This window comes from Ranitomeya variabilis, chromosome 7, assembly GCF_051348905.1.
Source record: "Ranitomeya variabilis isolate aRanVar5 chromosome 7, aRanVar5.hap1, whole genome shotgun sequence".
NCBI lineage: Eukaryota > Metazoa > Chordata > Amphibia > Anura > Dendrobatidae > Ranitomeya > Ranitomeya variabilis.
This window is the reverse complement of record NC_135238.1, coordinates 196,431,443-196,444,666: the sequence shown is the minus strand read 5'-3', so window position 1 is coordinate 196,444,666 and position 13,224 is coordinate 196,431,443. Positions and strand designations below refer to the sequence as shown.

General features: G+C 40.9%; 1 protein-coding gene across 1 annotated transcript in view; it reads right to left on the bottom strand.

Annotated features, from left to right (window-relative positions):
- The window catches only part of TTN (titin), a 285,913-nt gene that overhangs the window by 264,159 nt on the left and 8,530 nt on the right, over positions 1–13,224 (bottom strand). Inside the window, exons 3-6 of the mRNA XM_077272621.1 lie at positions 8,302–8,505; positions 2,614–2,901; positions 457–542; positions 90–334 (exon numbers count right to left, since the gene is read on the bottom strand). Coding sequence (XP_077128736.1) covers positions 90–334; positions 457–542; positions 2,614–2,901; positions 8,302–8,505 — 823 coding nt within the window. The remainder of the gene's footprint in view (positions 1–89; positions 335–456; positions 543–2,613; positions 2,902–8,301; positions 8,506–13,224) is intronic.

The window sequence follows — 13,224 nt, the reverse complement described above, 5'->3', positions numbered from 1 at the left end:
TTTAACATGCTTAATGAATTGGCTACTTAGCATGTGATAGCAGGTAAAGGAAAAATAATTATAAAGCAAAAAATGTAACATGCTATTACCTGACAGGTGACGGTACTGGTGCTTTCACTGGTCTAACAGGAGAAGGAGATTGCCGTACAGGTGACGGAGATTGCTGTCTGACCATTTGAACCTTTGTAGGAATCACCGGCGGAGTTGGCGACTTTGATGAAGGCTTAGGAGGAATTCTGGGAGGAGTCTTGTGCGGTAGCTGCACTCCTGCAGCGCTTTCAATAGTCATTTCAACTGTGGTACTGGAACGCGCATCAAAATGAGCCTCTACTCTCTGTAAAATGCACAGCACATGTTAACACATTAGTAATGACGTATATCACCTTTGTGAATAATAAAATGAATTGGTTTTTTGTTGGCAATTCATCTCTGAACATTCACACAATGCTAAACTACCTTTTCGAAACGTGCTTGTCTGGTCTGGGAAATCTGAGCAGTAGATACAATTGTTTTCGTCTTTTTGGCAGGTATTTCTTCTTCAGCTAGAATGGAAGAGGTTGACAATAAGATAATTTAAATACAGTATATCAATAAAATAAATAGTAGTGTAGGATTATGGGTTCTCGGCGTCCCTGATGGATAACGGTTCCTGATACTATTATACACTAGCGGCACCAAGGATGTCATAGCACTACTACATCTTGGTACCAGAATCAAAACCATATCACTTGTAGTGAAAGACGGACAGTTTAGACCAGCGGCATAATTACGGTGATGGCCCAAAATATTCTCTCTTCCATCCTGCAAGCAGAGGCTTGTTTTGCATCTGCAACATTGAAAAAGCTCAGGGAGACTGAAGCTAGCTGGATCCAAAAACCCTGCCTGTTTCGAAGCAGCGCTTTAAAGTTGTAGAGAAAAGTGCTTGTAAGTGATCTGCTCCTTGCCTAGATTGTTCACTGCTGATAGCGTACCAAGGCAACAAGCAGTTAGTGGAACAATTAAAAATCCCTTAGTTCTTGAAAACTGAGATTTTTGAATAACAAGTAAATTGCAAAGTTGCTTTTTTGCACTTTGTTTTTTTAACCATTTATACCGTTAAGAGAAGCCCTGTGCAGGAAGCTGTTGTGTGGCCCCATTTAAATTACACGGTGGCAAGAGCTAAGTCAGAGCTACATCCTCTACACATAGTCCCAAGCAAAATATCAGAAAATATAACTTGGAAGAAGTTGAATGCGAAACGCGCATTGGGGTGATTTCCAGTGATTTCCAAGCTGCTCTCTATCACAGGTCTCCACCTCTTTTTGTAACTCTGTATTTACTATTGTTGTTTTGCATTTGATTCCCCTAATTTTGTTGTGGTGATGCTCCATAGGTGACTATATCTTGCTTGAAGTTTACTAGATTATCATCTTTCTTCTGATATTTTGTTTGGGAGTGTGCACAACTCAACACTCTTTATTCATCTTGGACCATTTACATTTTTTTTGCCTGATAGGCGGCACTGTTGCTACAGCCACTTGGCAATCTTTTTCATCTCTTAAATTGCAATTTGTCAATCTCTTGATATGTTATCAGGCTTATTATAGATAAATTTGGACTTACTTCCAATTGAGTGTCCATTTTGTCCCTCTCACTTTTAGTTACTTGCTATTTTTCTGCAGCTACTTTTCTTTTTGGTTCCTCAGAGATATACCGTAGTTTATAATTAACAGCAGTTGTGAATTTATATGGCATTACTACTTTAGGGCATACCCTATATGGCAGTTTCTCTGATATATTCTTTTAAATAACTTATCTTTATTATATTTGTAATTGGACTAATAAGATTTATTCTTAATATTTGGCCTATATACTCTGGTTTTCTCTTAGGTTTTTGTCTACAAGAATCTATGGGGTAATGTTTATCTTTGTGGAGAGTGACAAGTCAAGCTTGGCATGTCAGAGTGAGGGGACTTATAAGCAATGCATGCTCCTCTGGGAAATTAAATATGCAAATTGTCTCTTCACAGAGGAAGATGACTAAAACTTTAGTGTTGTCTAATGGAAGCAGCAATCCTACAACTCATTATCAACCCTTTAATGAGTCTTGCAATAAAACTTAGGATAAAAGCCAAATCAGAATCTCAATGTTTCAGGGTATTGCCCCTTGTCAGGGCAAAGTATGAGAAATAATTTAGCTAGGTATGCCAGAGCTGGTATGTCACTCACCACAAGGAGAAACATTACCCCTTCAAGACTCCGTAAAGGGTTGATAATGACTTGTAGGATTGCTGCTTCCAACAGGTGGTGCTATAGAGTTCAAGTCCTATTCCTCTCTGAAGAGGCAATTTGCATATTAAATTTCCCAGAGGAGCATTGCACGGCAAATAAGCCTCCTTATCTTGGCATGCCAGAGCTAGTATGTCACTCTTCACAAGCATTACCCCTTAGACCAAAAGTCAATATAGACTCTTTAATGAGCCTTATATATTGCAACGCTCACTAAAGAGTCGATATTGACTTTTAGGATTGCTACTTCCAATAAGTGGCACTAGTTTTAGTCCTCTTCCTCTCTGTAGAGACTATTTGCATATCTACAAGAATGAAAGACTCTAAACTCCTTAAAATCTGTACCTTGAACAGTCAGTTCAGCTGTTGAAGTAGCACGTCCGACATTATTAGTTGCATTTACAGAATAGGTTCCGGAATCTTCAGGGTACGCTTCTGCAATGATTAAACTGTAGAGGTCTCCATCTTGAAGGATCTGGAAATCTTGGGAGCTGTGAATTTCAGCTCCCTCTCTGTAGAACTTCACCACAGGTGTAGGGATTCCACTCACTCTTACGTCAAGTCGAACTTGACTGCCTTGTCTTACTGTCGTAGTCTGTAGTCTTTGTGTAAAGTTTGGTGGTGCTGTTTCAGCTAAAAGAAATCGAAACAGTAGAAAGTCAAACTTAAAATATCAATACATTTATTAAATGAGTAAATGCAATGTATGTGATGTGCACTGGGCAAATATTAGGGCAAGTTTACCAGTATGTGTGATGAAGCATAAATTGTTAAATTTTCTATAAAATACCGTAAGTACAATTTTATGGGGAGTTCATTGTGCTATAGTATAATTTTCTTCTAAAAATATGTACAATGAACTGTCAGTTTAAGGGTAGCCATTTTGTATTTTGAGACAAAATGAACCCCATGCCTCCATAGTCAATTATCATTATTGCAGTTTAATTTTTCCTCCCCTTCTTCCAAGAACCATAACCTTTTTAATTCTTCATCGATAGAGCTGTATGTGGGTTTGTTATTTTTGTGGGACAAGTTGTAGTTTTTAATGACACCACTGTTTTATGGGTTTTGTTTATACTGCATTCATTATATATGCAGTAAAATCTCATATATATACTAGATGGACTTAAAGTCTTCCTTCAACCTTAATAACTATGTAAATAATAATAATAATAATAACTATGTATATGGTAAAAATGGCACGTAAACATAGTTACTCAGGTCAGAATCATTTCGGCAATATGAAACTTAAATTTTTTTTATTTCAGTTGTGAAAAAAGACCTGAAGTTTGTAAAAATACAAAAATGTGGGTTTGTGTTGCCATTTTCCAAGACCTGTAAGTTTTTTACGTTTCTGTCAAAGGAGCTATGCGAGAGCTTGTTTTTTGCAGGGTAATCTAACAGTTTTAAATACCAATGTGGGCAACATATGATGACTTGATCAATTTTTATTGCATTTTTCTAGGGAATTGTGATTTAAAAAAAACACAATTCTAAACTACAGATTTTTCTTTTCATTTACGGCATCTACTATATGGGTTAACTATTTTGTATTTTGATAGACCAGACTTTTAGAGACATGGTAATACCAAATATGTAATATATTATTATAATAGTTTCTTTATTTTTAATAGGGAAAAGGAGTGATTAAATTTTTTAAAATACCTCTTAAAACTTTTTTTCATGTTTTACTTTATTTTTTTAGTCTCCTAGGGGATTTAAACATAGGATAATTTCAATTGCTTCTACAATATACTGTAATACCACTTGGTATTGGGATTGTGGGGGACCAACGGGAGTCGGTGTGTGTTGAGCACCAGCAACTGTGCCCATTTTGTGGCGAGAGCTCAGCTCCTGTGCCCTCTCCACACGCGGACACCCCTGCATTGACATATCAATACTTCATTTTGGGTTCATGAGGTTAATAAATGGTGATAGATCTGACAATAGAGCGGATCTGCCAGGCTTTAGTGGTGAAACAACCAAACAAACTCTTATACTGGCCCAAAACAAAAGAAAACTTTCTGGTCAGCTGTGGCCTAGACTTAAAGGGCCACTGTCACCCCCTCCAGCTGTTAGAAACTAAAAGAGCCACCTTGTGCAGCAGTAATGCTGCATTCTGACAAGGTGGCTCTTTTAGTTATTGGTGCAGTCAAAGCAGAAATAAAGCGTTTTATAATTTCGCAAAATACCTGTCTTTAGCCCTGGAGGCAGGTCTTAACCCCCCTGCTGCACACGCCACACTGCCGTCACTCAAGGCTTCTTCGGCACCGGGCGCCGCCCCCTCCGCACTGTTTTCAAATCAAATCCGGCGCCTGCACTGTTTTGTTCTGCCTGGGGCAGGCACAGTGAGCGCTGCCCGTCTGACCTCAGATGCAGACTGCGCCTGTGCGGCCACCCAGCTTGTGAATCCCAGCCCCGCACTGTGCATAATGCATAACACACTGCGGGGCTGGAATTCACAAGCTGGGTGGCCGCACAGGCGCAGTCTGTGAGACTGCATCTGAGGTCAGACGGCCAGAGCTCACTGCGCCTGCCCCAGGCAGAACAAAACAGCGCAGGCACCGGATTTGATTCGAAAACAGCACGGAGGGGGTGGCGCCCGGCGCCGAAAAAGCCTTAATTGATGGCAGTGTGGCGTGTGCAGCAGGGGGGTTAAGACCTGCCTCCAGGGCTAAAGACAGGTATTTTTGCGAAATTATAAAACGCTTTATTTCTGCTTTGACTGCACCAAAATCTAAAAGAGTCACCTTGTCAGAATGCAGCATTACTGCTGCACAAGGTGGCTCTTTTATTTTCTAACGGCTGGAGGGGATGACAGAGTCCCTTTAACAACAGTGTGCACAGCATGACCCAATGTCAATAAGTACAGAGTAGATCATCATTTGCTTTTGAAACCTCCTACATATCTTAAGGGAGAAATCTTAATGAGGGTCACACACTGCAGAAAATTTCAGCTGCGGATTTGGTCACAAATCCACAACAAAATCTGAACGTTACTTGCAACTTTTGGTATAGATTTGGCTGCTGATTTGACCCTACCCCATTACTATTCATTGTGCAGAGTGGGGTCTATAATTAAAATCTTCACAAGAATGAGCGTGCTGTACATTGGAAAAAACACATCATACTCTCATTTTCGTGCAGATTTTTTTCCATATGTCTATGTTCCCACAATGAGCTTTTGTTGCATTTTTGATGTTAGAAATAGCAAAAGGGTTGAAAGCCAACCAAACTTAAAGAAAAAGGGGTTACCCAAAAGACGTTTCAATAAATAGCAAAAAGGGAACCTAAAACCTAGCATTTATTATATCTATTAAAATGACAAGACACAACATAGAAACAAAACATGTGTATTAACCAATCGTTAATCAGAAAATGGACTGTTTATCAATAAAAAGATCAAAACAACAATGTTCAGGACAGATTGGTTTCTTATACTCCTAAGGCTACTTTCACACTAGCGTCGTGCACTGCATGTCGCAATGCGCCGTTGTGGATAAAAAACGCATCCGGCAAAGTTGCCCGCAGGATGCGTTTTTTTCTCCATAGACTTTTATTAGCGACGCAGTGCCACACGTCGCAACCGTCGTGCGATGGTTGCGTCGTGTTTTGGCGCACCGCCGCCACAGAAAAAGTTACATGTAACTTTTTTTGTGCGTCAAGACCGCCATTTTCGACCGCGCATGCGCGGCCGAAACTCCACCCCCTCCTCCCCGGACCTTGCAATGGGGCAGCGGAAGCGTCCTAAGACTGCTTCCGCTGCCCACGTCGGGCATTTTTTGCACAGTATGCGTCGGTACGTCGGGCCGACGCAGCGCGACGGCCCCGTACCGACGCTAGTGTGAAAGCAGCCTAAGTCATACAGGAAGAACAAATTATCTACAAATTTAAGTGTACAAGGCTAGTATTATTGCACTTTGCCACAACAAAAGGAGGTGGTCCTGAACAGGAATGATCTATGGAGCCGTGTATTGATCCATTGGATTTCTGACTGATTGAATAGGAGGGTGCATCTATGGTGTGGTGTCTTCATCATTTGGTGAGATTGTTCCACTTTTGTATTATATACCCCTATTCATTTTTTGCAAGCATACTAAGGGTGATCGTCAGTGGTACTGATTTTTTTTCACGTATTTGAGCATGTGTATGCTGGCATGGACAGGAGCATTGATATCTGTGTTGATTTATGCGTCTGGTTTCTATGCTGAGCCTGGGTTGGGCTTATAACTGCCTAAAGGCCCTGTCTCACATAGCGAGATCACTAGCGAGATCGCTGCTGAGTCACAAGTTTTGTGACGCAACAGCGACCTCAGTAGCGATCTCGCTATGTGTGACACGTACCAGCGATCAGGCCCCTGCTGCGAGATCGCTGGTCGTGTCGGAATGGCCTGGGCCGTTTTTTGGTCGTTGAGGTCCCGCTGACATCGCTGAATCGGTGTGTGTGACACCGATCCAGCGATGTCTTCACTGGTAACCAGGGTAAACATCGGGTTACTAAGCGCAGGGCCGCGCTTAGTAACCCGATGTTTACCCTGGTTACCAGCGTAAATGTAAAAAAAAAACAAACACTACATACTCACCATCTGATGTCCGTCAGGTCCCTTGCCGTCTGCTTCCTGCTCTGACTGAGATCCGGCCGTACAGTGAGAGCGCAGCAGTGACGTCACCGCTGCGCTCTGCTCTCACTGTACGGCCGGCACTGTCAGAGCAGGAAGCAGATGGCAAGGGACCTGACGGACATCAGATGGTGAGTATGTAGTGTTTGTTTTTTTTGGTAACCAGGGTAAACATCGGGTTACTAAGCGCGGCCCTGCGCTTAGTAACCCGATGTTTACCCTGGTTACCCGGGTGCTGCAGGGGGACTTCGGCATCGTTGAAGACAGTTTCAACGATGCCGAAGTCGTTCCCCTGATCGTTGGTCGCTGGAGAGAGCGGTCTGTGTGACAGCTCCCCAGCGACCACACAACGACTTACCAACGATCACGGCCAGGTCGTATCGCTGGTCGTGATCGTTGGTAAATCGCTATGTGAGACGGGGCCTTTAGGAGTATAAGAAACCAATCTGTCCTGAACATTGTTGTTTTGATCTCTTTATTGATAAACAGTCCATTTTCTGATAAACAATTGGTTAATACACATGTTTTGTTTCTATTTTGTGTCTTGTCATTTTAATAGATATAATAAATGCTAGGTTTTAGGTTCTTTTTTGCTTTTTATTGAAGCATTTTTGATGTTGCAAAATTTCTGTACCTATTATTTAAATTAGGCTACTGGCATTTTTTCATTGCTTTTTTAACATTCGTTTTAATAGCGTTTTTGACGTCGCATTTTTTTTCTCTTGTTGGTGTGTCATGCTTTAAATAAAGCTGCTTTGTTTTTGATACTTCCTGTTTTTTTTTGCTTTGACAAAACTTTATTGACATACTTAGGTGCGGATTACATGCGTTTTTGATGTTTTTCCACCTCGGAAAAGCACGAAAAAAGCATGTGAAATTTTTTCTGCTGATTTTCCACAAGTAATGTAAGCTTTTGTGGAAAATCTGCGTAGAAAACTCAGCACACACAAGACAAATTGACATGCTGTGGATTTGAAACACGCACGCCAGGTCAGTGTACGCAATGTCAAAAAGAAGCACAGTGGGCATGAGATTTCTATATGTACCATCCACTTTGCTGGAACTGTAAGCAAAACTGTAGCATCAAAAAGGCACTAAAGGCTCATCGTGGTAACGTAGCTTAATTTCTAACTGATTTTTGAAAACTTCGTTCACTAGTTTGCACTATGAGTTGCTTTTGATTTGTGATGCAAAATCCAGCCTGCGGTGCTGTAACAACTTCTGAGTGTGTGAACATAGTCTTACCTTTATTTAGTAGCTCAAGCTACTTCAACCCACCACTAGAGAGCAAGAGGAATAACAATAGTAATAATTATACTCAGTGAATTCACATTTGGTTTAGCCCATTGTATACTGTATATATAATGTTCTGCATGTCATGCAGCGTGGGAAAACATAAAGCAGGAATTTATACCGGTAACGAGTAGCTCAGCGGTACTAGTTGCTTGTCCTGCTCCATTGGCGGCTCTTAGGGAGTATCTTCCACTGTGTGTTGCTGTGGTGGCGGGAATCACAAGTTTAGCGCGGCCATCGCTAAACGTGATCTGGACACCTGGCAGTGTAGCAGCAGAAATAACCTGGCCATCCCTAAACCAGCTCACCTCAGGAACTGGAAAACCTAGGAAAGAAGAAAAATGATGCATCACTATCATATTTGTATACAGTACGTACCACATTCGTCACGGAATTGTAAACTGACATACTTTTTATTGTACATTATTATTTATTGTTCTAGCAGTTAGATTTGCAACACACAAATTGGAAAATAATATACCTAAAAATCTTGTACAGCCATGGATGCCCCATGACAATAATTTTACAACAGATGCCCCCATAACTCGGTTACCATCATGGTTGCCTCAATAGCAATGGTACAATCACAGATGTCACCATAACACCAGTACAGCCACAGATGTCACTATAACATTAGTATAGCCACAAGTGTCACCATAACACTGGTATAACCATAAGTGTCAGAATAACACTAGTACAATCATAGATGTCACCATAACACTGTTATAGACACAGATGTCATCATAGCATTAGTACAGCCATAAGTGTAAATATAACACTAGTACAGGCACAGATGTCACCATAACACTGGTAGAAACACAGGCGTCACCATTACACTGGTACAGCCATAGGTGTCACCGTAACACTGGTACAGTCACAAGTGTGACATAACACTGGTAGAGCCACAAGGATCAACATTATACTAATAAAGCCATAGGTGTTACCATGACACTGGCACAGTCACAGATGTCACTATAAGACTGGAAACGCCACAGATGTCACCATAACACTGATACAGCTACAGGTATCACCATAACACTGGTACAGCCACATATGTCCCCTTAACACTGGCACAGTGTCACCATGACACTGGTACAAATACAAGTGTCACCACAACACTGGTACAGCCTCAGATGTCACCATAACAATAGTACAGTCACAAGTGTCACGATAATACTGGTAACAACCAGAGGTTTCATCATAACACTAGTACAGCTATAGAAATTGCCAAACCACTAGGACAGCCAAGTGTCATAATAACACTGGTACAATCACAGATATCACCATGACACTGGATCAGCTACAAGTGTCACCATAACACTTGTACAGTCACAGATGTCACTATATCACTGGTACAGTCATAGTCGCCACCATACCACTTGGACATCTTGGGGTGATAATAACACTGGCACAACCAGTTCTGTCCACATAACACTGGTACAGAAACAGGCGACACTATACTTTTAGTGAGAATTTTGAAATTCATGTACAAATAAATGTATAATAAGAAATAAGTGTATGACAAGAAAAGCGCTTTGTTTTCCATTAATGAAAGCTGTGACGATTGGTTGTTCTGGACAGTTTCATAAATCCCTCTCCTCCCATGTTTCTAGCCTTTTCATTTCATTACATTTTTGGTGGCATTTTTATTTTTTTACATTTTGAATTTTATACAAGTTGTTTTTTTTTTTTTTTTTACATTTTTAAGTTCTATAAATAAACCTAATCGCCATACCAAAACAAACGCACTTTTGATAAGAATGATACTGATTCCAAAATTTCTACAAAAATGTCACAAACTGAAACACCAGACTAAAAAAGAGGAACTATAACTATGTATAATATAATATGTAACTATTGTGGGTCCAGGCCAAATAAAAAAATAACCTGATTGTGAGGCTACCAGGTGTCAGAGGCCACCAATCTAAGGCCGGGGTCACACATGCGTGTTTTACGGACGTAAGAGCGCAGAAACTACGTCCGTAAAACTCGCATTACATACGGCACAATTATTCTCAATGGGGCTGCTCCTATCAGCCGTATATTATGGATCCGTAATATACGGCTTTCTACGGCCGTACAAAATCGCAGCATGCTGCGTTTGTCAGCGTATTGCGCAAAAAAATCGCCAATGAAAGTCTATGGGGGCGAGAAAAATACGGATTCCACACGGACCAGCAGTGTGACTTGCGAGAAATACGCAGCGGTGTTAGTGAAAAGTCGGTAATTCAATTGCCGGCTTTTCATTTCTCCTGCACAAACCCGACAGGATATGAGACATGGTTTTCATACAGTAAACCATCTCATATCCCCTTTTTTTTTGCATATTCCACACTACTAATGTTAGTAGTGTGTATGTGCAAAATTTCAGCGCTGTAGCTGCTGAAATAAAGGGTTAAATGGCGGAAAAAATTGGCGTGGGCTCCCGCGCAATTTTCTCCGCCAGAGTGGTAAAGCCAGTGACTGAGGGCAGATATTAATAGCCAGGAGAGGGTCCATGGTTATTGCCCCCCCCCCCCGTGGCTAAAAACATCTGCCCCCAGCCACCCCAGAAAAGGCACATCTGGAAGATGCGCCTATTCTGGCACTTGGCCACTCTCTTCCCACTCCCTGTAGCGGTGGGATATGGGGTAATGAAGGGTTAATGCCACCTTGCTATTGTAAGGTGACATTAAGCCAGATTAATAATGGAGAGGCGTCAATTATGACACCTATCCATTATTAATCCAATTGTTTGAAAGGGTTAAAAAACACACACACACATGATTTAAAAGTATTTTAATGAAATAAACACAGCGGTTGTTTTAGTAATTTATTGCTCTCTCAATCCATCCGGAACACCCTCGCTTGGAAAAATAATAAACACACAAGATACATACCTTCTGATGTCCTATCACGTCCAACGAGGTAATCCATCTGAAGGGGTTAATAATTTTACAGGCACGAGCCCTGCTAATGCACTCGCTCGTGCCTGTAATTCCCCGGCGAATGAATGAAATGTAGGTCATTGACCTACATTTCCTTCAGTCGCGGTGATGCGCCCCCTGGTGGATGTCCTCATATGACCTGGAGCGTGGGAAAAAGTTCCCAGGCTGCAGTTCATGAGAACATCCACCAGAGGGCGCCTCACCGCGACTCAATGTAAGTACAGATCCAGCTTTCCTTTCAGCACCCGGGGATTACAGGCACGAGCGAGTGGTTTATCGCAGCTCGTGCCTGTAATATTAGTTAACCCCTTCAGATGGATTACCGCGTGGGACGTGATCGGACATCAGAAGGTATGTATCTTGTGCGTTTATTATTTTGCCAAGCGAGGGCCTGGAAATGGATTGAGAGAACAATAAATTATTACAACAACCGCTGTGTTTATTTCATTAAAATACTTTGTAATAATGTGTGTGTGTGTTTTTTAACCCTTTCAAACAATTGGATTAATAATGGATAGGTGTCATAATTGACGCCTCTCCATTATTAATCTGGCTTAATGTCACCTTACAATAGCAAGGTGGCATTAACCCTTCATTACCCCATATCCCACCGCTACAGGGAGTGGGAAGAGAGTGGCCAAGTGCCAGAATAGGCGCATCTTCCAGATGTGCCTTTTCTGGGGTGGCTGGGGGCAGATGTTTTTAGCCACGGGGGGCCAATAACCATGGACCCTCTCCTGGCTATTAATATCTGTCCTCAGTCACTGGCTTTACCACTCTGGCGGAGAAAATTGCGCGGGAGCCCACGCCAATTTTTTCCGCCATTTAACCCTTTATTTCAGCAGCTACAGCGCTGAAATTTTGCACATACACACTACTAACATTAGTAGTGTGGAATATGCAAAAAAAAAGGGGATATGAGATAGTTCACTATATGTAAACCATGTCTCATATCCTGTCGGCTTTGTGCAGGAGAAATGAAAAGCCGACAATTGAATTACCGACTTTTCACAGATATCGCGCTGAATGAAATCTAAATACAGAATATATATATATGTGTCTCAATGACATATATATATATATATATATATATATATATATATATATATATATATATATACTGTATATATGTTTTCCCTAACATTTGAGAACATAAATCCATTAGATGTCGGTTTTGCAAGCCTGCGCGAAAATCTCGCAGTAGGGATGCCATACGGATTACATACGGAGGATGCCATGCGCAAAATACGCTGAAACACCCTGACTACGGATGAATATTTTGGGAACATTTCTCCGTATTACGGCCGTAGTACGGACGTATAATACGTGGCGTATTGTCTTACGCCAAGTGTGACCCCAGCCTAATACTGATGGTCTGTCTGTAGAACAAGGCCATCAATATATAAGTCACAGAACACCTTTTTTATTATTTTTTACTTCCAAAATTGGCAGATTTCATAATATATCTGTATATGCGAGATACATGCCGCTACCACCAGAGAGCGCTAACTGCATATGGATCTACACAGATCAGAGCTGTGAAAATCTATAGATGGGAATCTCCCCGTGCTGGTGAATGCAGATAGCTGATATAGCGGTGTCAGCAAACTTATTTATATATGTATAAATTTATACATAAAATTAATTATTTGACTGAAATACCGAATATACTGATTGGATAAGAATCTCTTTTTTACAGTCCATTTTAAAAAGGTCAAACATTTGGAATAACTCAGATGTATCTAACTGTATTTTTACTCTATATTTCATCTACATTATCTTCTGGATCATCGCTATTACTAGGCCACGTTCACACAATCAGTATTTGGTCAGTATTTTATATCAGTATTTGTGAGTGATAAATACAAAAGTGGTGATGTGTTTCTATTATACTTTTTCTCTGATTGTCCCACTCCTGGTTTTGTCTTACGAATACTGGTGTAAAATACAGACCAAATACTGAATGTGTGAACGTGGAGTTTACAATGAGCTCAGCTGCCTGAAACATTTTTTTCCCCCATTTCAACTCATTATTCAGAAGAATGGATGAATGATTTGGATGAGTTATTTGGGAATGAACCATTGGCACAGAACCTGTTTTTGTAATCAAATATTGT